Below are 26,623 nucleotides of genomic sequence, written 5' to 3'. Positions count from 1 at the left end.
CCAGAGCTGACTTTATGTGTTAAGCAGCCTCAGGTATTATTGGTTGCACCTGAAGACCTCTCATAACTCATCTCGACTGCTGACAGGATGAGACGGGACAGACTTAAGGCCAGTCTGTCCTGGGACTCAGTGGAGATGGTAGAAGGAGAATGATCACCTGCATTTTCATTTTTTGGGACAAACATTAGGTCTTCTTTAACAATATGTTGATCAACAAAAAATGTCACTGCTAATGTTTATAGTATTTATAGCTAAATTAACAAATGACACGTGTTTTGGACGAGGGTGGCCTTTAATGATGCATTTAGAATCTGTCTTTAGAATGTTTGTGGCCTGTAATGTTCCTACTTTCCACGCTGTCAACTTTATGAAGTGATTAACTGATTCAGCAAATGTTATCATGATGGTCTTAACTGAGCCTCGACACAGTGACAGGAAATATCACTCTTGTTCCTGGAAACGCTGGAACAAAGGTCTTGATAATAAATTTGGATTTGTGAGCTGCTACAATTATATTTACAGGCTGCTGTTTGTGTCTCATTGTTCTTATATAGACATTAACCTTTTGTGTTCGGTAATAAAGTTGAACAGGCTTTTTATGAAAAGTCAATGTTTACAGGCAAGTATTTATCTTTTGAAAGGTACAATGGTCACATATTCCAGGATCAGTCAGGAATTTAAATAAAAAATAAACATAATGATCAGAGAAAACATGTGAATAAAAAGAACATGTATAAGAGTCCAGCACTGATTTTCATGTATGCTTTAAGTGTTATTTATGTCACATATTCCAGGATCAGTCAGGAATTTAAATAAAAAATAAACACAATGATTTCATGCATAGTTAAGTGTTATTTATGTCACATATTCCATAATCAGTCAGGGATTAAAATCAAAAATAAACATAAGAGAAAACATGTGAATAAAAAGAACATGTATAAGAGTCTAGCACTGATTTTCATGTATAGTTCAAGTGTTATTTATGTCACATATTCCAGGATCAGTCAGGAATTTAAAATAAAATTTAATATAATGATGAAAGAACACATGTGAATATAAAAAACATTTAATAGAGTCCAGCATTGACTTTCATGTATAGTTTAAGTGTTATTTATGTCACATATTCCAGGATCAGTCAGGGATTAAAATCAAAAATAAACATAAGAGAAAACATGTGAATAAAAAGAACATGTATAAGAGTCCAGCACTGATTTTCATGTATAGTTTAAGTGTTATTTTACGCACATATTCCAGGATCAGTCAGGAATTTAAAATAAAATATAATATAATGATGAAAGAACACATGTGAATATAAAAAACATTTAATAGAGTCCAGCACTGATTTTCATGTACAGTTTAAGTGTTATTTATGTCACATATTCCAGGATCAGTCAGGAATTTAAATAAAAAATAAACATAATGATTTCATGTATAGTTTAGTCGTTATTTTAAACGTACAGTCCGGTGTCCCCGCCTCTGGATGTTGGGTCAGAGAGAGTTTACTGCCTCAGTCAGGGCGGAACTGCTGTTCTCAGAATGTGGAGGGAGGACGGACCGTGGAGCGGAGTCACAGCGAATCCAAACAACTAAGTTAACATGGCGGCGTGCTAGCTTCAAGCCCACCTTGTTCCACGACGACCCCCGCGGAGGAGCCTGTCTTCCTCGCCCGGTTTATGGGTGTTTCTGCTCGGTTTGAACTTCCCTCACATTCTCTCCCCCGACGTGTTTCCACGAAGGGAGGCGGCGGCGGCCATCTTTGGAGCTGCCTGGGAGTGGGACTCGACTGCTCCGGCTCCCCAGATACTTCAAGGGTGGGGATCTTTTTTTTTTTTTTTTTTTTTTTAAAAGCTGTGATAATTAACGACTCCAGTGCGCTGTAGCCGACTGACAGCGACCAAAACCCCGCAGAGGATCCAGCGTGAGTCGGGGCGGGCATGAACCGGGCGGAAGACTCTCACAACCCGGGAACTGTCTTGAATTAACGACATTATCCGAGGCGCTGAAACCTGGCCTGTCAAGGGAGGGTGAGTTTCAAGCTAGCTGGCTAAGCTAACCTAGCAAACATCGCACAGGTTAGCCCGCTAATGGGGCACTTTCGGGGGAAATGGCCCATGAGGTCGGGTTAACTCCACACGGTTCGCTCGGTTATCCACGTCCCCGGGTTGTGTGAGCCTGGCCCGGGTGGTTTCATCATATGACACGTAACTTAGCCCACTAGATAGCCGTCAACTTTTTGCTGTGAGGCTAGCACTTCCAGGGAACGTTGGTTCCAGTTGGGGCTTGTGTGCCCACGCTTCAGGGGGGGTTTGTTGGGTCTTTCACGTTTTTTTTTGACCGTGTACGTTTGACTGTGTTGTGTGACAGCTGCTGGAAAGTGACAACTTTCTAAGCAAATCCCCACTAAGAGCTCCGTGTAATCCCACTGGTGTGGTAACTCCAGGGAAGTGTTAGCCCCAGCCAGCCAACAGGTAAAGAGGGATGAGAGGCAGCAGGTAAGCTGGGCTGCTGCTGCCCCACACATGACAGTGGGTGGGTGGGTGGGTTTGATCTCAGGCGAAACCCTGATCAGTTTATTGTGGTTTGGATTTGTCAGACTATTGTGTTAACATGTGTGTACCTTCCCTCAGGATGGTTAGGCCCTGATTTCCACTTCATCAATGTTCATAAACCTACTTTGGCTTGTCCTCTGTTTGGGTTTTGAGCTCGTGACACGGGTGGTTACAAGATTGATCAGTTTATTGTGGTTTGGATTTGTCAGACTATTGTGTTAACATGTGTGTACCTTCCCTCAGGATGGTTAGGCCCTGATTTCCACTTTATCAATGTTCATAAACCTACTTTGGCTTGTCCTCGTTTGGGTTTTGAGCTTGTGACACGGGTGGTTACAGGATTGAGGAAACACAGCTGGGTGTCACAGTGAGATCCAGCTTTTCAGGGAATGGCTGAACTGACCTACATCACTGATGGTTTTTAAATGTCAAGTCATATGCATGATATGGAAGTACTAACCCTGTATTTGACTGTGTCCAAATCTGCATTGCACGACTGAGGGAATGTCACTGTTGTGAAGCGAAGACACATATAATCATCAGATGCTCACCAGCGCCCAGTCCTACCTCCCCACAGCCGTGCAAACAGGAAATGCTGAGAAATGCGGAGCAATGAGGGCATACATTGGGAATTCCAGCCCTCCAGCTTTGTTGTCCTGTCTTGCTGCATTCTTCTTGTGTGTGTGTGTGCGTGTGTGTGTACTAGTCAGAACGCCAAGGGTGTTTTTTTTATGAAGGTATCAGTTGTCATCACTCACTTTTGTGCTCACGTGTCCACGGTCGAAAATGCCATCATGACATATGACAACAAAGCTCATTCAAGAGCGACAATGTAGTGACGAACAATGGCAATAAAGAGGCACACAGTCCCACATGGTAATGAGGCTTTACTTCACGGCCGTGGCTGCATCTCTGTGGAATTGTAAGTTGTTCAGTGTTGTTGTGAGACAAAAGATGTCTGCTTCAACTGGGGGCTGTTTCTCCCCGGCCGGGAAAGGAGTCTTGTGACTCTAGCGTCAGCTCTGCATTTGTTTGCAGCAGATCATCTGAGCCGCATGTACTCAGTAAACTTTCCTCAGTGATCTTTTACAGTCTACATCTGTATTACAGCAGGGGAGTTGTGTAACAAACAATTTAATAGGCAGGAAATGGTTAATGGTTAATCAGTCTGATGGTGAATTTGTTGACACAAGGTATATTTTGTGAATATCTGTAAGTTTAAAGGGGGAGATAAAATAATTTTATTAAGTTTCTCGTGTTATCTATGATGCTTATGATTTTGGCTTGTTTCATGTAGGGAACCTTAGAATATTTTTCATAGTATTTTTTACACTCAAAGGAAAATATTTCGCAATGACAGGTGCTTATTGTATTTTTGAATGAGTACCTATTACATTAAGTTTTTACGGTGAATCTGCATTAAATTGAGATGTGGCTTTTAGTTTATTTATTGGGAATTTTTTATTTTTTTGATATATTGGTGAACGGACTCTTGATCACTTGAAGTAAGGTTACATGGCTAATGTTTGGTATGTTTAAGAATCTGTGTTTACCAAGTACTTACAGGTTTAACAAGTAGTCCTGTCACTGGAATGCCTTCTTTCAGTGCCGGCATCCGTCTCCCACTGAAGCAGTGTGTTGTTACCTTGGTTTCTTTGTTCGAGCTGGTTCTTTGTATCCTCAACACATCTATCTGTCCACATACCAGTCACTGAAGGTGTGAGGGGAGGTTGTTAGGACGCAGCCCACTATTTTCCTCGCTGGAGTTGCTGTTACTATGGAAACAGGAGACTTAACTGTTGCTACTTATGGATTTCTAACTGCCCGCTCTCCACATTTGCACCTGACATCATGGTTCAGTCTGTGTTTTCGCCTTCTCTCGCTCTAGTTAATAGACTCTGTTGTTTCAGACATGAACTGTCACAGACCTGAAGTTATACTTACATATTACATGTAACATGTTAAGGTAGAAAATATGATTATCTTGCCTCAAAACATCCAGACACCACTTATGGAGCACATTGTACTTGTATTTTTATTGGGCACACGTAAACACATTAACTACCACTCTGCTGTTGCTGTATTTCCTTCACTGTACTCATTCTTGCTTCCCCTTGTGCTTTTAGCTCTGAACACATATGAGACCACTGTCCTGCAGATGAGACATCGGTGGGGGCTTTCAAGTCGCTGTCGCAGACCCAGATAGTTGCTGGCGGCAGCGGCATCGCCCCCCCAACTCCCCATCATGCCCAACAGCAGTCGGGCGGGGAGCCTGAAGGACCCCGACGTAGCTGAACTCTTCTACAAGGAGGACCCGGAAAAGCTCTTCACAGATCTACGTGAGATCGGACATGGCAGCTTCGGTGCTGTATATTTTGTGAGTATTTCTCAATATAAGGTTCAAGCCTGACGCCATGTTCAGTCTGACACCTGAACTGAAAATGCAGCCTTCTCACTCTTTTCAGTGAGGCTAGGGGGGAGGAAAAGTAATGCCTGGCTCAATTAATCAAATACATCTGAGCGTACGGTTATTGTGTTATGTGAATGTAAAATTCCACTGCTATATCTGGATCATTACTACGCATAATTAAATGAATTCCACCATTATTATCGTGCTGAAAATTAGGTGAATCTTTTTTTCCTCAGTATTCCAATTGGAGTAGACTGAACTAAAAAGGCCTCTTCGACCCTTTCAATTATTTCGAAATGATTAAAACATGTAGCTCTGTTGTAGTGACACTGTCACAATGTGTCAGCTAGCAACTACAGTACAATCAGACTTAACAGTTAAAAAGAAAAATGTGATATTTTACAATTCCGATGTTTTTTGGGGGGGCGTGACTTGGCTTTTGTAATTGCTGTAATGTGAACGTTGTGCCTCAGCAGTTAAAAGCATTGATTGCTTTTATGTCATTTAGCTTAATGAGACTTGTGCTGTAACAGCAACATATTGTGTTGTCATGATGGTTGTAACAATGAGATCATCATTATTGATTTAATGAAGGTGACAATCCCACCTAATTGTAATGTTGCTCATTACTCAGGCACGAGATTCACGGACAAATGAGGTGGTGGCCATCAAGAAGATGTCCTATAGTGGAAAGCAGTCCACTGAGGTATGATATCTTTCACTTATCTATATCATGTTAATAGGTCGTTGTAACTATGTTTACTATGTCAGTTGTTAATATATTTCTCTGCTTTTAACTGTTTTCACAGAAATGGCAAGACATAATCAAAGAGGTGAAATTCCTGCAGAGCATACAACACCCAAACAGCATAGAGTACAAAGGATGTTACCTGCGAGAGCACACAGCCTGGGTAAGATTCACCACCAGTGTCAGCAATGACGAACACACTGTTGTACATACTGCTAGGTAAAAGAAAATGCATTCACACAGACCCCTCTTTATTTCCTTGCAGCTGGTTATGGAGTATTGTCTAGGCTCTGCCTCCGATTTGTTGGAAGGTGAGTTCGAAAACGTTTTAAACCTGTGATCTTAGCTGCATGACTTGAGAGGGTAGACTCCCTTTTCAATTTAAATCTTGTTGCCTCTCTCTGGATTTACATCACTGTCTGTGAATGTTCCCCTCCAGTTCACAAGAAACCTCTGCAAGAAGTTGAAATAGCTGCAATTACCCATGGTGCTCTTCAAGGGTTGGCTTATCTTCACTCCCATAACTTGATCCACCGGTGAGTGTCTCGAGTGTTTAGGAGCGTGCCTGGCATAAAGTGCCCTCAGGCCAACTACCAACTATTGTTTTGAGCTTTAATTTTTTCTTGTTCTGTGTTTGACAGAGATATCAAAGCAGGAAACATCTTGCTGACAGAGCCAGGGCAGGTTAAACTGGCAGATTTTGGTTCTGCCTCCATTGCCTGTCCGGCCAACTCCTTTGTGGGGACTCCATATTGGTACGCTACAAAATGATATAAGTATATTAAAGTTTCCTTATAGAGCGTTTGAAAAGATTAGTTGTTAAATTTCAATTTACTTAATTTGATTGTGCTGTGTGTGTTTTGTTTTCTCAGGATGGCCCCAGAAGTCATTCTAGCTATGGACGAGGGTCAGTATGATGGAAAGGTGGACATTTGGTCTCTGGGAATAACCTGCATTGAATTAGGTACAGTCACTGTTTTTGTATTCCTTGCATCCACATATGTCTATGATTTTACTAACATCTCACAGCCAGTGAGAGTTTTGCTCCCCCTTAATCTGTTTATTATTGATACATTTTGTTCCTCATTGTCTCATAATTAAAACTGTTCTTCTTATCTGGCTCCTCTGTGTAACCTGCAGCTGAGAGAAAACCTCCACTGTTCAACATGAATGCAATGAGTGCCTTATACCATATAGCACAGAATGAGAGCCCCATCCTGCTGTCTAGTGAATGGTGAGTTAAGAATTAAAATTTTATCACGTGTTTTCTTGTTTCTTAAACCATTAAGACTGAATACAACAAAGTATAGTAACAATTGTATAAATTTACCGAAATTTCATCTCTCTATTTAAGGACGGAATATTTCCGAAACTTTGTAGACTCATGCCTTCAGAAATTTCCCCAGGATAGGCCCAACTCCGAGGAGCTGTTAAAGGTATGAATCAAAATAATGTTATGACAGGCAATAGGGTATGTTATGATTAATGGCTTACCCTTATGAACACAGTAGAATTCAGGGTTTTAATGCAAGAGGTGTATTCTGTGTCCGTCCCCCAGCATGCATTTGTCCAACGTGAACGACCAGAATCGGTTTTAATGGACCTGATAAATCGGACAAAGGATGCAGTGCGGGAGCTGGACAATCTGCAGTATCGCAAAATGAAGAAGCTCTTGTTCCAGGAAGCCCACAATGGCCCCACAACTGAGGCACAAGATGAAGAGGAGGTCTGTTTCATGACTGTCTCGACTTTTTCTAACCTGTATCTCCAGTTTAGCGAGTCAGTGTTTAAACATATGTTAGCAGAGAGCCATGTTGTAACCTTATCACTGTCTGCTGTGTGTCCTATTTTTAGGAGGCAGAGCACAATGTGGGTAGGACAGGTACAGTGAACAGCGTTGGGAGCAACCAATCAATCCCCAGCATGTCAATCAGTGCCAGTTCCCAGAGCAGCTCCGTCAACAGTCTAACAGATGCAGGCGATGACAAGAGTGAGGTTGACATGGAAGGAGACCACACAGTCATGTCCAACAGCTCTGTCATACACCTCAAACCGGTAAGAAGTTCAGGTCCTGGCCTGTTTAACCTGTTTATAATTGGTTATAGTAGTTGTTTGTTTTAATTGATTGTTCCTCTTGTGCTTTTTGTGTCTCCTTCAGGATGAAGAGACGTATAATCAAGAGTCTGAACCTAACACCCGGCCAACCGAGCAACAGTCGCCACCTGCACAAACTCCACGGCCAAAACGAAACCGCGAGCACTTTGCCACAATACGTACAGCCTCAGTGGTAAAAACATAGTTATTATATCTGCAAGTTAAATAGGAAGATGTTTAAAGTCACTGCTTGATAACTGAAATAACTGCTCACATACCAGTTGGAATTTTTCAATGGGTTGTTAAAAGTCTTGATATTTTGTCCTTGTAGTCATCGAATGCTGTAAGGCTTGAAAGTAGTAATTACATTATGTATAGAATGAAAAGTAATACTGTGATCCTGCTTGAAACTTGTATACATTTGGATAGACTCAATGTTGCTTCTCTTTTATGTTGTTCTCTCAAAAACACCCAACCAGCAATAATATAAATGAAATTCTTTGTCTTATCTATGCCAGCTCACACGCCAGATTAAAGAGCACGAGCAGGATTCGGAGTTAAGGGAGCAGATATTGGGTTACAAGCGCATGAGACGGCAGCACCAGAAGCAGCTGATGGCTCTGGAGAACAAGCTGAAGGCTGAGATGGATGAGCACAGACTCCGACTGGACAAGGAGCTGGAGAATCAGAGGAATAGCTTTGCCCAGGAGATGGAGAAACTCGTCAAGAAGCACCAGGCCTCGATGGAGAAAGATGTATTGGCTCAGCATATTTATGTGTTCACTAAAATGTATCATTTGCTGTGGCTCATACTAGGCAATAGATCAAGTTGATTGAATATATATTTTTCTCAAACAGGCAAAAACCGTTAACAATGATGAAAAGAAGTTCCAACAGCATATCCAGAGTCAGCAGAAGAAAGAGCTCAACAGCTTCCTTGAATCCCAAAAACGGGAGTACAAACTTCGCAAGGAGCAACTTAAAGAGGTAGAGAAACCATTTGCATTGTTGCTTTATATAGTGCCCTGTGTAAGCATGCCTTTCAGCTAACATACTGATAGCTAATATTCAATGATCAGTTCTTTGAAGACAGTTCTCTCAGTAACCTGTACTCTTTCTGCCCTTTTAGGAGCTGAATGAAAACCAGTCAACACCCAAAAAAGAAAAACAGGAGTGGCTGTCCAAGCAGAAAGAAAACTTCCAACACTTCCAAGCGGAGGAAGAGGCCAATCTACAGCGCAGACAGAGGCAGTACCTGGAACTGGAGTGCCGCCGGTTCAAACGGAGGATCTTGATTGCTCGCCACAATGTTGAACAGGACTTAGTCCGAGAGGTTAGTTCTCTGTCCTACATTGTACTGCTGAATTTCAAATTTCACAAAAATAGAAAAGTTCCTCAACAAATTAAAATTTGCCCCTCCTTATCTCTTTGTTGTTTCCTTTTTGTCCTTGCCTTCTCAAAATAATAAGGAACTAAACAAGCGTCAGACCCAGAAGGACCTGGAACATGCCATGCTCCTCCGCCACCATGAGTCCATGCAAGAGCTGGAGTTCCGCCAGCTCAACAACATCCAAAAGACCAGGGCCGAGCTGATCCGCCTGCAGCACCAGACCGAACTCCACAATCAGCAGGAGTACAACAAGAGAAGGGAGAGGGAACTTCGACGCAAACATGTCATGGAGGTTCGCCAGCAACCCAAGAGCCTCAAGGTACGAATAAGCTTCTGAGCATGTTCATAAACAGTGAATATTAAACAGACGAGCTCATATCAATTATGATGGTAATATTGAAAATTCAGGTTTGTAATTTTGTTGTTAGTTGTTTTAATATGAAGAAAAACACAATTTTGTCCTTTTTTCTCTACAACATAGTCCAAAGAGCTACAGATCAAGAAGCAGTTCCAGGACACCTGTAAGATCCAGACCAGACAGTACAAAGCACTAAGGAACCATCTGTTGGAGAACACGCCAAAGTCCGAGCACAAGGCCGTCCTCAAACGGCTAAAGCAGGAGCAGCACCGCAAACTCGCCATCTTGGCCGAGCAGTATGACCACTCCATCAATGAGATGCTCTCCACTCAGGCGGTTAGTCTTGCTTTGCCAGGAATGTGGAATCTTAATATTGTGTAGAAAGACAATTACCATGAATGCACCATGTTATTTTGCATTTTGCTGCCTTTTTAGAGGATGTTTCCAAATGATTAGTGGTTGAATTATATTCCCTGGACCCTTACGTTAAGTGTCTCTGTCTTCAGCTCCGTCTGGATGAGACTCAGGAGGCCCAGTGCCAAGCCCTTCGAATGCAGCTACAGCAGGAGCTGGAGCTTCTCAACGCCTACCAGAGCAAAATCAAGATGCAGACAGATGCCCAGCACGAGCGCGAGAGGAAGGACCTGGAGCAGAGAGTGTCAATCAGGAGGGCCCTGCTGGAACAGAAGGTTGCTTTCTATTCATTATTCTCATCTGGTGATTTACACCGGTCTGACTCAAAAGTTGTACGAAGGATTTAAGTTTTAAATGTTTTGAAAACCAACTACTCCCTCACAGGTCTTAGGTTATTCTGGAGAAAATGCAGAGGAACCTCAGTGTCCAGTGCATGTCTAAAAGTAGTTCTTCTGTGACCATTCAAAATGTCTGCTGTGAAAATACTCTATGGACGTGGTTGTTAACAAAAAGTTTGTTGTCCATAGATTGAGGAGGAGATGCTGTCCTTGCAGAACGAACGCTTGGAGCGAATCCGGAGCTTGCTGGAACGTCAAGCCCGAGAGATTGAGGCTTTTGACTCAGAGAGTATGCGCCTGGGCTTCAGCAACATGGTGCTATCAAACATCTCCCCCGAGGGCCTCAACAACAGCTTTCCTGGGGCTTCAGGCAGCTGGAGTCATCATCATCAGCACCACCAATCTGGGAGCTCTCACGGGCCACACTGGGGCAGTGGCAGTTCAGGCGGAGGGTCAAGCCACCAAGGCAGCGTTCACTCGTATCACTCCAGTCCAGGAGGGGCATCTATGCAGCAGGGCTGGGGGCAGGGAGGTGGGAGTCCATCACCGTGGGGCCACCCGTCAGCAGGATCCCTGGTGTCCCGCAGCAGTGCGGGTGCACAGAACAGCCCCCAAGCAATGGGGAGGACACCCTCAGGGGGGCGCAGTGAGCAGGCAATGAGCAGGAGTACCAGTGTCACGTCTCAAATATCTAACGGGTCACACCTCTCCTACACATAGATCCCCCCCCGTCAGCTGTGGAGTCAGCATTGAGTGTGGAGACGGTAGAATCCAACCAACGCAGCAGGGTATTGTGACACCCCTCCATTTCTCCCATGTACAGATGTGGATGTGTGATTAAATAAATGTTGCTCAGGTCAAAAGGGCTGGAAAAGGCACAGCCCGTCCACACGGCAGTTTATCGGCACACATACAGATCCTTAAATTCTATGTTATATAAGCAGTTTGAGTGTCAACACATAATACTCCCATTTTGTTTTTATTTACAGCTCTCTCCTATGGAATTTATGGAAATATGTGTTGTGCTATTAACAGCCATTGCTCTCATTTTGCACATGAAACACTGTTAAAAAGTCTTTGACATGTGTGAACTATGTCTTTAGAAATGTGGTATATCAAACAATCACAGTTTTGTTTAGTACCTCCCTCCTCGAATTACCCAATTCATTTTAATTTATACACTGGCCGATCCTCTGATGCTGGTTAGAACTGCAGCAAACATCGCTCTGTGTTTTTTGGTGTTGCTGTTGTGATACGAGCCTGCTGTAATGGTCATTGTGAGGAATTAGACGACTCAGTTTTATATCTTAGTCTTTTAATTCACCTGATCTCCTGATCATAGGCCAAAATGAGACTTAACTAATTTAAAGCCACAAAAACTAATCTTAACTGTAAACTAGGCTTATGCTACACTATTACAGTGCCTTTTTAAACCTTTGATTTAAATTAGTCCCAGATGTTTATAGTTTAATACTTTCATCAATCTGTTTTAACACAAGTGATTTTAGGTCCAGAGGTCCCAGATAGATTTGCCAGGTTCTTGTGTTCACTGTGGATGCAGTGGAGTTGGTTTAAGCCTTAATCATTTTTGAGAAAATTATCCGTGCATATCAGTAACTGTAATGTAGGTGTAACTTGTACACCCCTGCATTACAGAGAATGTGGTTGTACATGTTGAGTTATTGTGTGGTGAGGGGGGGTGGAAGACAAATTTGCCTTCACAACAATCCTTATATTGACCTGTTGATTTTTTTTAGTGCCTTTTAAAACTGCTGCCTTTTTCAAAGCACTTTATACAGCTAAATATATGTAAAGTTAACGTTTGAGTTTTCGCCAAGCACCTGGTGGGTGCGTGTTTTGTTGGTACGTACGCTGTTAAGTTAAGGAGTCAAGCTAACCTGTGCTGTGAGGTGTTTTTTTTTTAGGGGCAATTTTCCATATATGGACAAAAGCCCAGTGTATGATACCAGACAGTGCAGTATGAGTGACAACATTTTTTCCAGTTCTGCGGCTTTTACTGTGTTCTGAATGTGTTTGAGTGTAAGCTGTTGTTGGTTATCTCCTCTGCGAATAGAGGATGGGAGGATGCTTCTAAGAAATGTTTTGGTTCCAGTTTCCATTAAACAAACTGAACTGAGTTAACTGAAGAGTTCATTATGTGCAGGCAGGAAGCGTAAGGAATTGTCATGACCATGACAGCAGGCTCGGAACTACAAAGAAACTACAACCCTGTTAAAAACAATGTTGGGGCTTATTTAAGTAACACAAAAAATGTTATGGGTCCTATGTTATTGATGCCACACCATCTCGCAGAGCCCAGGAACAAGGGTGATTGAATAATGCACTCACACGCATGATGTTATTGTAGTGTATTCGTGTAGAAGTAAAATCGGGGTCAACACACACGCTGGAAAAACGGCCATGTACCAAATAAATGTGGCAAAAGCACTTGGGTATTCCTTTGATAGCTGTAACTGTTCCTATTTGAATAAACTCCTTTCTCTCTGGTTGATGACATATCACTGGCTCAGTCAGGTGCCCCTCTAACCTTTTAACAGTCTCCCCTTTCAAGTGAGGTTTTTCCATTTCCATACAGAAAAGGCCTATTAAGGATACTTATCCATAGATATTAAGGATATATGCTTCCCCCCACCCCGAATCACAAAGCTGGAAGTAAATGTTCATATGTGTATATTTTATCAAAGAAAACATTTAAAGACTAAACTCACATTTTAAGAAAATAATTTGTAAAACTAACTATTTAACTGACAGAACATGGTGATATTAGCAAACCTTTCACTCTCAAAGTTCGAGTGGTGTTGAATTGTCTGGATATATGCTCATTGGAAGATATTCTTGGTCTTGTGTACAGAATCAAAATGCCTCATATGCATGTATTGGCTGTCATCTCCTCTAAATGCCACTTATTTAGTCACTGGCCGTTCTCTAAACCCCCCTCCCCCCCAACACACACACACACACTCTGCAATCATTTGACCAATTTGTCCCCATTCCACTGATTCAGAGCCATTATTTCCGAGGCTGGCTCTTTCTGAATGTCACACTGTGACACGTAACACGTTTAAGGACACACAAATGCTGGGGACTCTTTATTAAATCGGTGGGATTACAGTTTACCATGTGTATATATCCTACCTAGAAAATATGCATTATATCATCTTGTATATGGTTTGGTCCCAAAATCCATAATTTTTATTCTTGAATGCCAAGTGACTTGTTCCGGCTACGGCAACACAGCAGGTTTAATTCATCATATTGGAATCTTACCTTAAGTCAAAAGCCAACGTTCAATGTCAGGCCCAACAAACCTCCCACACATGCCAACCTTAAGTTTTTATGCACAGGTTTTGTTCACTTTTGTCAGTGTAGTGTGTGTGTGTGTGTGTGTGTGTGAGGGAGTCTGGATATTGTTGTCAATCATCGTCAGTCATAAGACCCTCCCCACCAACCTGGATTTTATTTGTTTAAACTTTTCTTTTTTTTTAAACTTACACTTTGATGTCAAATTTAGTCCTACTGACTGTAAGCATATGGGATACTGAATGAGAATCAGCAACTGAACATGGCGATCCTTTCTATGGTCAAACACTGTGCCATACCCGAGTTGCCAAGCCCAGATACCACTGCATTGTCTCATCTCCATGGTCGTACCCAGCATTGGGCAGAAGGCATGAAACGTATGTAACAAGACAGAAAGCAAGTTGGTTCACGTCTCGTGCCCAAAGTAAAAAAAAAGGCTTGAACAGGTGATGTGGTGACAGGCGAATAATGAAAAGAGATTGCATTTCTTTGAAGGTGTCAGTATTCTTCTTTGGCACATTACCACTACAACTCATAACCTGTATTAAAATGTATAGATGGTGGAACTTGTTGAATGTCGGAGAGATTATGAAGATGTTACATAAGAGATGGTAAAGTACTAAAAGTGGATTTAAATTGTGTAAAAAGATTCACAAAGCAGAATAAGAATAGGATCAAATTTACTATTATGTTTGTATATTTACTATTGTGTTGGCAGAGGGATATTGAACAGAAATCAGCTGTAATAAAGTAATTTTAGTATAAATTGCCTTGTGTCTGTGTGTGTGTGTTCTGCACCTCCTTAGCTTATGTCTCCTACACAATAAAGTGTTAACGCTTAGAGACGTTTTCCGATGTCAACTCTGGAGAATGTCCAAACAGCCAGGCAGTTTGCATTTCAAACACGAACACCGCAGCAGGAGATGCTCTACTCAAATCTTTGAAGCGGTTGGGTGAGGCAGGACGTAGCTGGGGAGATTACATGTTTTTCTCTGGAGCACAACGACACTGGCGTCTGTCCTTGTCACCATTTATATTTTCACTTTCAGGTTATTTGGGAAGTAAAAGGATGTTGCATGTCGATGTAGAAAATCCAATACAAAGGATGAGTTCATTCCATTCTTATTTCATTTTTATTAAACTCCATTTGAAGAACTTGCACTGAGTGATATTTTCATCCCACTACCATTCTGTGCCACCACAGTTGTTGCTGTCTGCAGCTGTATTTGTGTTTTAACCATCAGATTGCAGTAAATCTGTTGCTGGCAGTTATCAGATATGTTGGTGCATGTGTGATGATGCACTCTGAACAAGGAGCTTATTGTTTTGGTGGTGGAGTCATGTACAAGTCTTGACCTAGAGCAAAGATGATCGTGAAGAGTTTATTTCTAGTTTAAGGATTTTATATTTGTTACACCAAGAACCCTCACCTGAAGTAAATCAAATGGGTATCGGGCAAAAAGTACCGAAGCGCCATCAACCCCGTTGAGAAAGTCTGTTAGCTGCTTTACTTTTATATTTTCCAGATTAAAGTCCCTCTGGAGATCATCAGCAGATCCTCTGGAGCAGAGTGAGCCTGTGGCCCCAGAGGAGAGTGTCCGGACCTCCGAGGGGCCGCGGACCAGAGCTTCTAACCCTCAGGTCCCAGAAGCGGAAACACACGCCACGTGACTGCTGATGATCTTTGTAAACAAAGTGAATGTTTGGCTTCAAGCAGCGTGGAGCAGGAATGTCGTCTCGATAATCGATTGACTTGAGTGAGTAAAGAGGAATCGATCTTTTATTTACCGGTGCTTGCCTCTGTGCTGACAACCGGAAGTATGTGGTTACAGATGAAATGCTCACAGCTGGATTCAGCACAATTAGCTGTTAGCTAGCTAGCTGGTTAGCACTGCTACTTGTATGTCGACTTTAACTAGAGAGCTAAGTTATCACCGGATTATTTTACCTTTCATACAACAACGTCGGTGATAAAAGAAAAGTTACGTGTTGTTGATGCATTAAACGTCGACATTTAGCTTGAAGGTCTCGACACTGATATGCTAACTTTCCTTAGACATCAAAATTAAAAAACCAAATGGATGTTAGCAAAGTTTTTCAAACATCAGGTCTAAATTACAAGTGACGTGTTGGGGCATTTAAAATCTTGTGCTCCTGTACAAAACATAGATATTTAAATATTTATACTAGCATCATAAGAACAGGAGGAATGATGTGTTGAATCTGCCTCTGCAGCACTTTTACATTTACCAGTCTGAGGCCTTTCTGGCTTCTCATTGGTTAACTGAGTCACATGAGAGTGACAAGCAGGAAGTTTGTGTTGTGATATTCAAAATGCTAATATTCTTATGTTGATAGACTCTACAATAATAATAATAATAACAATAACTTTAATTTTTATAGCGCCTTTTCCATAGACGCTTCACATATTTGAGGAAGAAGGACATATTTAAGGTGACGTAGACAAAGACAAGGACAGATGACATCAGACCAGGTCATATGTAAAGTGATGTTATGATGCAGGATTTTCCCTGTCCGTGTACTTGTGCTGATAAGCTGTTCAAAGCACAATTATGTAGGAATCATCCAAACGTCTTCGGTTCATTATGAACCCGCGGTGGGACAGATTTGACCGTCACAATGGACAACACTGAAAAAGAAAGTTATTTAAGTTTATTCAAAGCAGTCATATTTTGGTCATAGACCCATGTGTTAGCTGAACATTAGAAAACATGATTTGCAACATTTCTCAAACCACTTTAAATCTACCAGATGCATGAAAGAGATTGCATGAATATGATGGCAATGCCTGTGCTAGTGAACATATTTACATTCTCTCCTCGGCCAACCCATTTAAGTTTCTACTGTGTGTGTGTGTGTTGTCCTCACAGAGCTCCAGGATGTTGTGTGAAGTCCTGCTGTCGTCCCTATGGTTCCTGTTTGTTATCTTCTGGGTGGAGACAATAAGCGTGTGGCTGTTTCTGTCCATGTTCTACCAGGACCGGGGCTTTTACCACTGGGGAGATGGGTACGACTTGTGTTTCTATGGTTGTGGAAAACTAAATGATATTTATAGTCATTCTCACACTTGTTTGTATCCTTAGAAGGGTTGCAAAGGGGCGGAAACTTTCCGGTAAATTTCCGGAAACTTTCCCAGCATCCTGCACACTACAGCAGGGCTATTGAGGCCTGCTGTAGTGTGCAGGACTAGTCAGCTATCCATTTATTTATCCATCAATTGTAAAATATTTTTACAGACTATTCCAATTGTTTGGCTAACTATTTATATCTCTGGCATTGCATTAGTGTTTTTTTACAAACTTTTTTCTCATCTTATTCTACAGAACAATGCCACGTGCACTATCTCATGTGTGGAGACATTTCACCCCATCCAATGTAGAAGGAAAGGCTGTGTACATGTACAAGTGCCCAAAGTTTCCTCAGGGCTCAAATCAGCCTATGACACAACAAAATGTTTATATTTATGTCTGTATATGACAAGGTAAATACAGTTAGTATAAATTACCCACAACATTTCCAGTTTATTCCCGTTTATTCCCGTATATTCCCGTTAATTCCCGTTAATTCCCATGGAAAGTTTCCAACTTTGAATATTCCCGGAATTTTGCAACACTAATCTTTATTGTTATTTTTCGTAGACTACTTGTAGTGTTTCTAGAGCTTTATTCCATTTAATTAGGTGACTACAGTATTTCTTCTGTCACTCAAACTTAATTGAAGCGTTTCATTCACGCTGCTGACAGTGTGTCCTGTAATTAACATGCCTGACTGTTTCACATTAATGCACCTGTAGCTAGATTGGAAAACCCAGTGCTGGAGATAACCCACCCAGGTGACAATCTGCTTTGTGACACAAGTTAGACCGGATCACCATCGTTAGAGCCAAAGACAGCCTGTGATCGATGTGTTCTTTCCCCCCACCTATATCTTACCTCTCTGACAGAGGAGAATGAGACTCATGCAAAGGCAACACGTCATCTATTTCCTTGATGAGGCCCAAAATTAGACCTTAAGGGTCCTCAAGTCCTGTCATGCACCGAAGGATGGAAAAACACTTAAATCCTAATGGGCATTGTCCATTACGGAATCAGTGTTGAGTTCATGGGTTAGTGAGCTTAATTTTTTAATGGAACCCTTCTTTTATTGTTGCAGGGTTTTTGCAGAGGATCCTGGACAGCTGATATACATGTTAAGCAGGTATGAACATTTCCTCTGACCTTATAATAATTTATTTTGAAATCTGAGCTGTGTGTGCCCTGTCTGATCTCTTTTCTCTTTCCAACAAGTAGACACCCAGATACAGACAGAGACTGAGTCAGGAAAAGATCAAGCTTTCAACTGGAAGACACGTAATGGAGGGGGTGCTGCTGCCGTCATGTGACAGGGGAACATATCACACTGCTTTGCACAGCCCTTGTTAACATAAGTAAATGTTGGCCCACTTAAAAAAAAAAAAAGTTGGTGAAGTGCAGCATGACTCGAGGCACAACTACGAACAGGAAGATCCGCAGTGATTAATGTGTCACCTCCACCAATTGTAACATTTTCACTTTCAGGTTTTCCGAGAAGCAAAATAATGTCGAAGAAAATGCAATACGAAGTTCAACACATTGTTCTTTCATTTCATGAACTCCATTTGAAGACTTATAATGGGATGATATTTTGATCACACTACCGTTCTATGCAACCACAGTTGTGACTGTCTGCAGCTATATTTACATTACATTTCATTTAGCTGACGCTTTTATCCAAAGTGACTTAGAATCATTTGTGTTTTAACCATCAGATTGCAGTGAATCTGTTATAAATGAGGCGTATGAATGTTGCTGGCAGTTTTCGGATATTTTGGTGCATGTGTGATGATGCACGCTTAACAAGGAGCTTATTGTTTTGGTGGTGAAGTCATGTACTTGAGTTTTTCATGCAAGTCAGGACCTTAGGAGAGTTTGTTTATTGTTCAAGGATTTTTATAATTTCTACACCAGGAACACTCACCTTTACTAAATCAAACGGCATCAGGAGGATCATTATTTGAACTTGAAGGCTCATTATTAACAGTTGCAATATTTCTATTTTAAATTTTCCAGAGCTTTCAGAGACATCTGGTCTATTATTGGTGGATGGATTTTGCTCTGTTGTCATTCTACACTGAGCTCAGGTGATAACTGAGCCATCTCCACGGCAAGTGAAAATGCTCCGTGTGCTAATGAAAATAAGGAGATTAGACTGAAAGCCGTGGAAGAGAATCTGATTCAAGGAATCTTATGTCAGAGAGGAGCAAAATAGATTTGTGTATATGTGGAAAATAATAGTGGGGATGAGGTCATAATGAAAATAATTTGTCAATGCCATATCCATTTCATGAAATACAAGTATTTTTAAAAATACTTATAAATATGTATTGCTTTGCAAGCCTGAAATATTGTCTGTCTTATATTTTGTTCTATTCCATCTCTTCCTCTGTTCATTAAAGCGTTTGCTTTAAAAAAAGAAACTGCTGATAGTTTTGATCTCTTATTGTAACTGAGACAAACATTTGAGGTTTTTTTATACGCGTGTTTTTGGTGAATAGACAACAGAGTTAGGAATTATGAATTGACTCTGGATTTCTCAGAAACAGTCAAATATATCCTCATCCAGTTCAAGAAATAAGGAAACTATTCAGAGACCTGGGACCAACTGGAGGAACATTTCTACTCTGTGCAATCTGCTAAACCTGCACGACTGGACCAGAATGAATGAAACCGACTGTCTGCATAGCATTGGACAATATAAACACACATGAGTAATCATAAAGAGCACAGATAACAAACAGTAGGGGGCAGCAACACGCTATTGCACCGTCTCGTCTGCCTAAATCCAAGAAGAAGAAGAATCTACACAATATCGCTTCACATTCCGGGCCAGTAGGTGGCGCTCACCAAACAGCAGATCCACGTTAGGAGCTGCGAGTCTTCCTGTTCTTCCAGGACTGAATTAAGATGCATTGTGATCGGGGGAGGATTTAGCTGCGGAGTTTAGTTTTGCTCGGATCAGGTTTTTAGTTTGAGATCCGGCGTGTTTGTGTTGATTATTTGCGCAAACACATAATTTTGTTTTCAGTTGCGAGCACTTTGTTATTAAAAATAAAATGGCTCCAACGATTCAAACACAAGCTCAACGAGAAGACGGGCACAGGTAAGTTAAACTTACTAACTCAATAACTAACTAGGTAACTGTACTAATCTGCAATTCACAATCCAAATAAACACTAAAGCTAAATAAGCCTTCAGTCTGCAGCGTGAGCTTGGTCGCGCACAATGCTAGCTAACACTGCTAGCTAGCGAGATAAACAAGCATGCACAATGTCAAGTTAACTGAAGCTAGCCCGTTAGCCAATAATCACATTGTCTTTAAAGAACGAGTAACTGACAATTTATTGTTTCACATGGGATTCAAATGAAAAGGCTGACTTTATGTTAGTGGTGGGTAGGGTTAGTGTAAGCTAGCCACGGTTAGCCAGCCTGAATGCTAACAGCAACGTCTGTGAACTGACGGAGCTAACATCTGGAAACGTAAACAGAAAACAAGACGGTGTATTTCCCTGTTGCTAAAAGACAACGTGAATGCACCCAATATATCTATGGCAGCAATATACTAACACACTCAGTGATCATATTAAAAGGTACAACATCACAACCTTATATAATTTAATGCAACAAGTCTGCATTCACTTTTAGCTTTCTCACAGAACACCACATAATAAACATCTGGATACAACAGTTCATCAATCAACAAGATCTCAATCGAGCATTAGATCATGAGTGTTGGTTGCAGGTTTCACATGTGGCTGTTTTCTCTCTCAGCAGGCCGTCCTCACACAGAACTGTCCCAGAGAGGTGAGTGGATCTGACACTGTTTTCTGCAGTAACATCTCTCTTTAGTGAGGCCGTGTGCAAACGGCCGGCTAACCCCAACTTTCCTTCTGTGACCGCGACAGGTCGGGAGTCGTCTGTCGAGTGAAGTACTGCAACAGCTTGCCCGACATCCCTTTCGATCCCAAGTTCATCACATATCCGTTTGATCAGCATAGGTAAATACAGTCAATCATCCGCCTCTACGTGCACCAAGGAAACATTTGGGGGATGAATGAAACATTTAGTGTACAGACCTGGAATTAACATCTTTCCTATGATATTTTATCACAAGTGGTCAGCTCTATATACAAATAAACATGTAAATAATTCTTGTGTTTAATAGTCAAATGATTCTGCTTTTATGCTGTCTGAGTATACATGTGTTTGTGTATCAGCATAAGAGATTGAAGAGGGGGAGAGAGTCAGGAGAGGCTGAGTGAATCCATGCAGAGCACACAGCAGTAATTTAATGTTAAAACAACGCAAGGGCACTGAGAAGAGTAAAGTACCTTTTGATTCTTTGTAAAACTGTAGCGGGTCAGAGACATTAGCTGAGTGGGGGGGGGTCCACATCCATCCCAAACCACCTCTCCATGTGGTGTGATCAGATCTCAAGACGCATTCAGGATGCATTGGGTGCGTTCACACCTGTTGTCCACTTGTGCTAGGAACGCTCAGGACGGATGTAAACACTAGGTCTGAATGAGTTCTTAAATACCCAGAGACATACCTCCATCTGTCTGTTTGCCGTGGCAGGTTCGTACAGTACAAAGCCACTTCTCTAGAGAAGCAACACAAGCACGAGCTCCTGACTGAGCCAGACCTTGGGGTCACCATTGATCTCATCAACCCAGACACATACCGCATTGACCCCAACAGTAAGTCTTCAGTTGTGATCACAAACCTAATTTCCTACCAGAAGACTTTCAAATGTGTGTGTGTAGACTGAACTAATCTTTTGAATTGATAGTATTGTTGGATCCCGCTGATGAAAAACTCTTGGAGGAGGACATCACGGCTCCATCCAGTTCGAAGAGGTAAGTTTACTTAATTGCCGACTTGACAATATTGTAAATTCATGTGGATACTTTGTTACATTTTGTTCTCTCTCTCAAAGGTCACAGCAGCACGCCAAAGTGGTCCCGTGGATGAGAAAGACCGAGTATATTTCTACAGAGTTTAACAGATATGGTGTTTGCAATGAGAAAGTGGAAGTCAAGTAAGTTATTTATTGCTTTTTAACTTAGAACCACTCACGCAGTCGGAAGATGACCAGTATGATTCGGTGTATTTAATCTGGATATGTGTTGTGTTTAGGATCGGTGTGTCTGTCAAACAACAGTTTACAGAAGAAGAGATCTACAAGGACAGAGACAGCCAGATTTCTGCTATTGAGAAGACGTTTGAGGATGCATCGAAATCTGTAAGTGAAGATATTTTGAGGTTGGATACATTTTTTAAATCTTGTCTACCTCAAGCAGCAATATCTGCCTATACAAATATTGGGATGAGAAAGATGTTTTCCTCAAAAGCTTTTGCTGTAGAGCTGCTCTGTACAGGAGAAAACTGTTTGTAATGTTTACCTGTCAGATACAAATCGGGACATTATCCAAAGTGGTCAACTTGTATGGGTGAGTAATTAAAAAGCTATGTTTTTTCTCCCCAGATTGCTCAGCACTACAGTAAACCCAGAGTCACTCCTGTGGAGGTACTACCTGTGTTCCCTGACTTCAAGGTGAGCTATCTTCTTAACCGTTTATCCACATTTAGAGTCGGTGTGGATGCTTTCCAATTGAATACCATGTGCACTGTGGCAGTGGCAGGGGATGTGTTGTGAGGGGAAAATGTATCAAACTGGCAATTCACTGGGCACCCTCATGAGCTTCATTAATATTGCTTTTGTTTCTCTCCTCAGATGTGGATCAATCCATGTGCTCAGGTCATCTTTGACTCTGATCCTGCACCTAAAGACATGACGGCACCAGCAGGAGTGGAAATGATGTCTCAGGCCATGATCAGGTGCCTACAGATTATCCTTTCTGTGGACGTGTGTTTCTACAGTGCAATTATTTCTGAAATAATAATGCACATTTCTTGTCTCTTGAATACAGAGGTATGATGGATGAGGAAGGAAATCAATTCGTGGCCTACTTCCTGCCCAATGAGGACACACTTCGCAAGCGCAAGAGAGACGTTGATGAGGGCCTGGATTACTCGCCTGAGGATCTGTAAGTAGAGATGCTGCATTAGGAAAATCCTGGATCGTTTTTGATGAATTTCAAAATAATCTTGTGAATTTGCCATCTTTAACATGTCTGCAAAATGTATGTGATTTTCTGTGTTTCAGATATGATTACAAGATTGCCAGGGAGTACAACTGGAATGTCAAGAACAAAGCCAGCAAGGGTTATGAGGAGAACTACTTCTTTATCTTCAGAGATGGAGATGGTGTTTACTACAACGAGCTTGAGACAAGGTAAATCATTGATCGGAGAAGAGAGTTTTTGTTGCACCTCAACAAGGTGAAAGGGAAATATTGTTTTTGTAGACCCTGGAGCTGGTGTGTTTGGATCACACAAGCACACGTAGAAGTGTCTGTTGCTGATGACAAACAGTAACACACCAAAAAAACAGGACTATTCCATATGATTTATGGAGCTTTCAAGAGAAGCTGTTTGGCCTTGTTGTCTGACCGCCGGTCTTCTCTCCTGCAGGGTGCGTCTGAGCAAGAGGAGAGCAAAGGCTGGATCACAGTCCACCACGAACGCTGTGCTGGTTTGTAAGCACAGAGACATGAACGAGAAAGAGCTTGAGGCTCAGGTGAGTGTGCTCAACATTTTTCCTCTTCATTTTTGTCAACAGTAAACATTGTTTTTTAAGGCTTGGAACACGTAATGATGCATCCGAGTTGTAATTTGGTCCTCTCATTATAATTATATTTTAAATTCATATTTAATGATTTAATGACTTTACAGTAAAACTCAGCATAAAAAAGTGATCAATTATTTGATATGTAGCTTTAACGACTATGAGCTTTAATGTTGTATTGATCATTGTTGTTTTGTGTTGACTGATGAACCCCTTATTATGATTCTCAGGATGCACGTAAAGCTCAGCTGGAGAACCATGAGCCAGAAGATGAAGAAGACCTGGACAAAGACATGCAGGACTCTGGTCAGTTTTCGTTTATGCTCTCTCTGACTGGATTTGTACTCTATGGTCTACCTACTCTACTATGGTTGTCATTGTTTCTGCTAAATCACTCACCATCTGTGCTGTGTTGTGTTTGCATTGTTTTCTCCAGGTGATGATAAGGAGAAGGGCAGCGGCAGTGAAGCAGAGAACTCTGGTAGTGAATCTGAGAGGGAGGAGGAAGAGCCGGAACCGATCAAAATAGTAGTAGAAGAAGAAGAAAAAATAGAAGAGGATGTGGACAAGGAGAAGAGAAAGAGGAAACCTAGCGGCAGTGGAAGTGAAAGCGGCGAGGAGAGGACCAGAGAGCTGCGAGACGAGGAAGAGATCTTTGGCAGTGACGATGAGAGCGAGGAAAACGACGACAACGAGCCCAAGACCTCAGCCAGGAGCAGCGGGGAAGAGGGCAGCGGGAGTGAGGACGAAGGAGGGAACAGGGGGGGCAGCAGGAGTCGCAGTGCGTCTCCAGCACACAGCGACCGCAGCAGCGACCGTTCAGAGGCCCGGGCTCAGAGCGGAAGTGGAAGTGAGAGAGGCTCAGACTCCAGTGATGCCAGTGACAGTGAATAAGGCCTATTCTGTCTGTTCTGTATATTCAGCAACAAACACTTATGATCACAACTCCCAAATGAAATTTGTGAGCAAGATGCACATTGGCTTTGGACCGGAGACATCTCTGTTCACTCCAATTTTTAGATTTATCTTAAGCACCATTGGGTATATGTATACCAGTCCTGTGTTTTTCTCTGTCAAATCGTGTGAAAATGTCTTTATTCTCTCAGACTTGTCAATGTTGTAATGCGTTACAACTTGAAACTGGAAATAAATTGCAGGTGTCATTTTGTAAGATAATGTTGTTGTTTTTCTTTTACAACACTGCATACAAATGGCAAATCTATTCAGGGATTATTTTATTCCAGGAAGAAAATCACTGCTTGTTCTTCATTTTTGAAAGATATTAAATATGATTTGTTCAGCTGATGTTCAGTTCAGACTTCGGTTAGAAGAGTTAATTCCAGCTGATGTTGGATGAGAGGTTGGGAAATGTATTTTCAGTGAAAACGACTAATTTGGTCCCTCAGCCATTCTTCAGTGAAGTCATCGTGGTTTCTTGCTTCAAATATCTTGGAGTATAGCAGAGAATGTCCCAATCAGAGATAACATCAAAAGTATGAATGACTTGCTAAATAGGTGTGGATATTAGCTTTTGTCTCTTAAGTACTACAAGATTCATAGTCAGTCATTTTAATGTGATTTTAGTATTTTGGTGACTTGCCGGTTTAGAAAAATATCAACAGATTCCTCTGGGTTTTGATTGGAGAGCATGGAATGTACAGTGTTCTGTAGATGGAGATAATGTTCTTCCCAAGTTAAGTTTAGTGGTATATTGGTATATATTTTTGTGTCATTAAATGACATAGTTCACTTTTATAATTATGAACTTTTTGATTCTTGAAGATTTGACCGCTTCCATCTAGCTGCCTTCGTAAACCATATGTTGCTTTGCCACAGATGCTGCCAACAAGAAATTGACATTTTCATTAGGGATTCTGTCATTTGTTCAGTCAAACAACAAATACATCTGATGCCAAAGTCATATGTCATCAGTCATTCTTCAAAAAGTTGAATGGAGAAAGATATATTTTTTTTCTCATTACCTCTTGAAGGCTAATACTTACTCTCTGGGGTGAAGAGTTATAAACTGCTCGTACTAAAACTCAATATTTGCATATTATGCATCATATATATATATACATATATCTAGGTTTATATATAATACAATCCAATGAGAGGATAAGAGTGAAGCCCTCTGTTACTTTATTGAAAAGTGCTGTACAAATACATTTATAATTTATATATTGAGGTCAGGAAATGTTTGTGCTGCAACATGCAAGAATTTAGTTTGCTGCATGAAAGAGAGCAGGCGATGGTCGGCTTGTGTAAAAATAAGTACACACAAGTATGTTTGAATGACAGCTCATCAAATTTAGCAAATGTCAACACACAAGCAGAAATATTTCCCATAACTGCTTCAGTTTCACCCACCATTCTTTTCTCTGACCTCCTGTCTTCGGAGAGACACCGGCTTGTTGAAGTAGTTTTCAAATAGACAGACAGCCTCTCTAACTCTCTTCTTCTTACAACAACAAGGGGAATGACCAGGGGACAAACCTGCATTACAGGTGCTTCCACTTTTTGTTTGTGGTGTGAAACAGTGCGACCATCTTTAAAAGCTTGGATAACACATGCAGGAAAAAAGATAAACCTGTAAATGCCAGTCTGACAGAAAAGACTGGGGCATTTAATTTAAATAGATCCATATCTGAAGCTGAAGTGGTTATTATTTATAATTATGTATACTACTATTAATATATATATGAAAATACATAAATGCTACACAAAAAAAAATACAAATAATTATTTGTAAAATGGAAAAAGGAAAACCAAAAGAAAAGGACAAAGCCCATCCAACTTTGCATTTACACTTTTTAATCCAAAATACAGGAATATACGGTCTATGTAGAAAGGGTGAGATTATTTACAATTATACTTCTTCTCACTCCTTTACCAATATGTAGATTACATCATTAAGCGTTTGATTTTTTTATTCTGCTTGTATATCATATTATATTATACTGCATTACATTGCATATTGCAATCTGACACTGTTCACTGATTTGCATTTAGCATTTCACTTTTTACTTCACTTTTTATATATTTTATCTTTTATATATTTTTATTCAGAAATGTTTATGTCAAAATAAATGTTACTTTGTATAAATATTGGTAAAAAGTGAGTAAATAAGAAGTATTTTATTGCTCTCCTATGTATGTTGTATTTATTGCGTTTTTATGTTTCTATGTTCATTGTATGCACCATTAACCAGAGCA

At 41.0% G+C, this 26,623-nt stretch overlaps 2 protein-coding genes and 1 long non-coding RNA gene across 3 annotated transcripts; all 3 read left to right on the top strand.

The window, feature by feature from the left end:
• Positions 1-1,549: 1,549 nt before the first annotated feature.
• Positions 1,550-14,388, top strand: taok1a (TAO kinase 1a). The gene is made up of 20 exons (XM_061072455.1): positions 1,550-2,024; positions 4,676-4,926; positions 5,594-5,665; positions 5,769-5,870; positions 5,973-6,018; positions 6,147-6,243; positions 6,349-6,462; positions 6,580-6,671; positions 6,848-6,941; positions 7,062-7,143; positions 7,266-7,433; positions 7,562-7,762; positions 7,866-7,994; positions 8,320-8,556; positions 8,660-8,788; positions 8,931-9,134; positions 9,271-9,510; positions 9,673-9,885; positions 10,056-10,238; positions 10,491-14,388. The coding sequence occupies exons 2-20, from the start codon at positions 4,795-4,797 to the stop codon at positions 11,019-11,021; spliced, it is 3,066 nt and encodes a 1,021-aa protein (XP_060928438.1). The 5' UTR covers positions 1,550-2,024; positions 4,676-4,794; the 3' UTR covers positions 11,022-14,388.
• Positions 14,389-15,279: 891 nt separating this feature from the next.
• LOC133002870 (uncharacterized) lies at positions 15,280-19,055 on the top strand. The gene is made up of 4 exons (XR_009678267.1): positions 15,280-15,379; positions 16,514-16,650; positions 17,796-17,840; positions 17,933-19,055. It is a non-coding gene; the product is annotated as an uncharacterized LOC133002870 (long non-coding RNA).
• A 524-nt stretch (positions 19,056-19,579) lies between these two features.
• Positions 19,580-24,583, top strand: paf1 (PAF1 homolog, Paf1/RNA polymerase II complex component). The gene is made up of 14 exons (XM_061073039.1): positions 19,580-19,820; positions 20,489-20,521; positions 20,623-20,715; positions 21,296-21,417; positions 21,510-21,576; positions 21,657-21,758; positions 21,857-21,962; positions 22,206-22,274; positions 22,455-22,558; positions 22,651-22,767; positions 22,887-23,015; positions 23,254-23,359; positions 23,638-23,713; positions 23,844-24,583. The coding sequence occupies exons 1-14, from the start codon at positions 19,774-19,776 to the stop codon at positions 24,299-24,301; spliced, it is 1,629 nt and encodes a 542-aa protein (XP_060929022.1). The 5' UTR covers positions 19,580-19,773; the 3' UTR covers positions 24,302-24,583.
• The last annotated feature ends 2,040 nt before the right edge of the window (positions 24,584-26,623 follow it).

Source organism: Limanda limanda, chromosome 6 (assembly GCF_963576545.1).
Source record: "Limanda limanda chromosome 6, fLimLim1.1, whole genome shotgun sequence".
NCBI classification, from domain to species: domain Eukaryota; kingdom Metazoa; phylum Chordata; class Actinopteri; order Pleuronectiformes; family Pleuronectidae; genus Limanda; species Limanda limanda.
The sequence above is the reverse complement of the archived record's forward strand: the minus strand, read 5'-3'. Positions and strand labels throughout refer to the sequence as shown.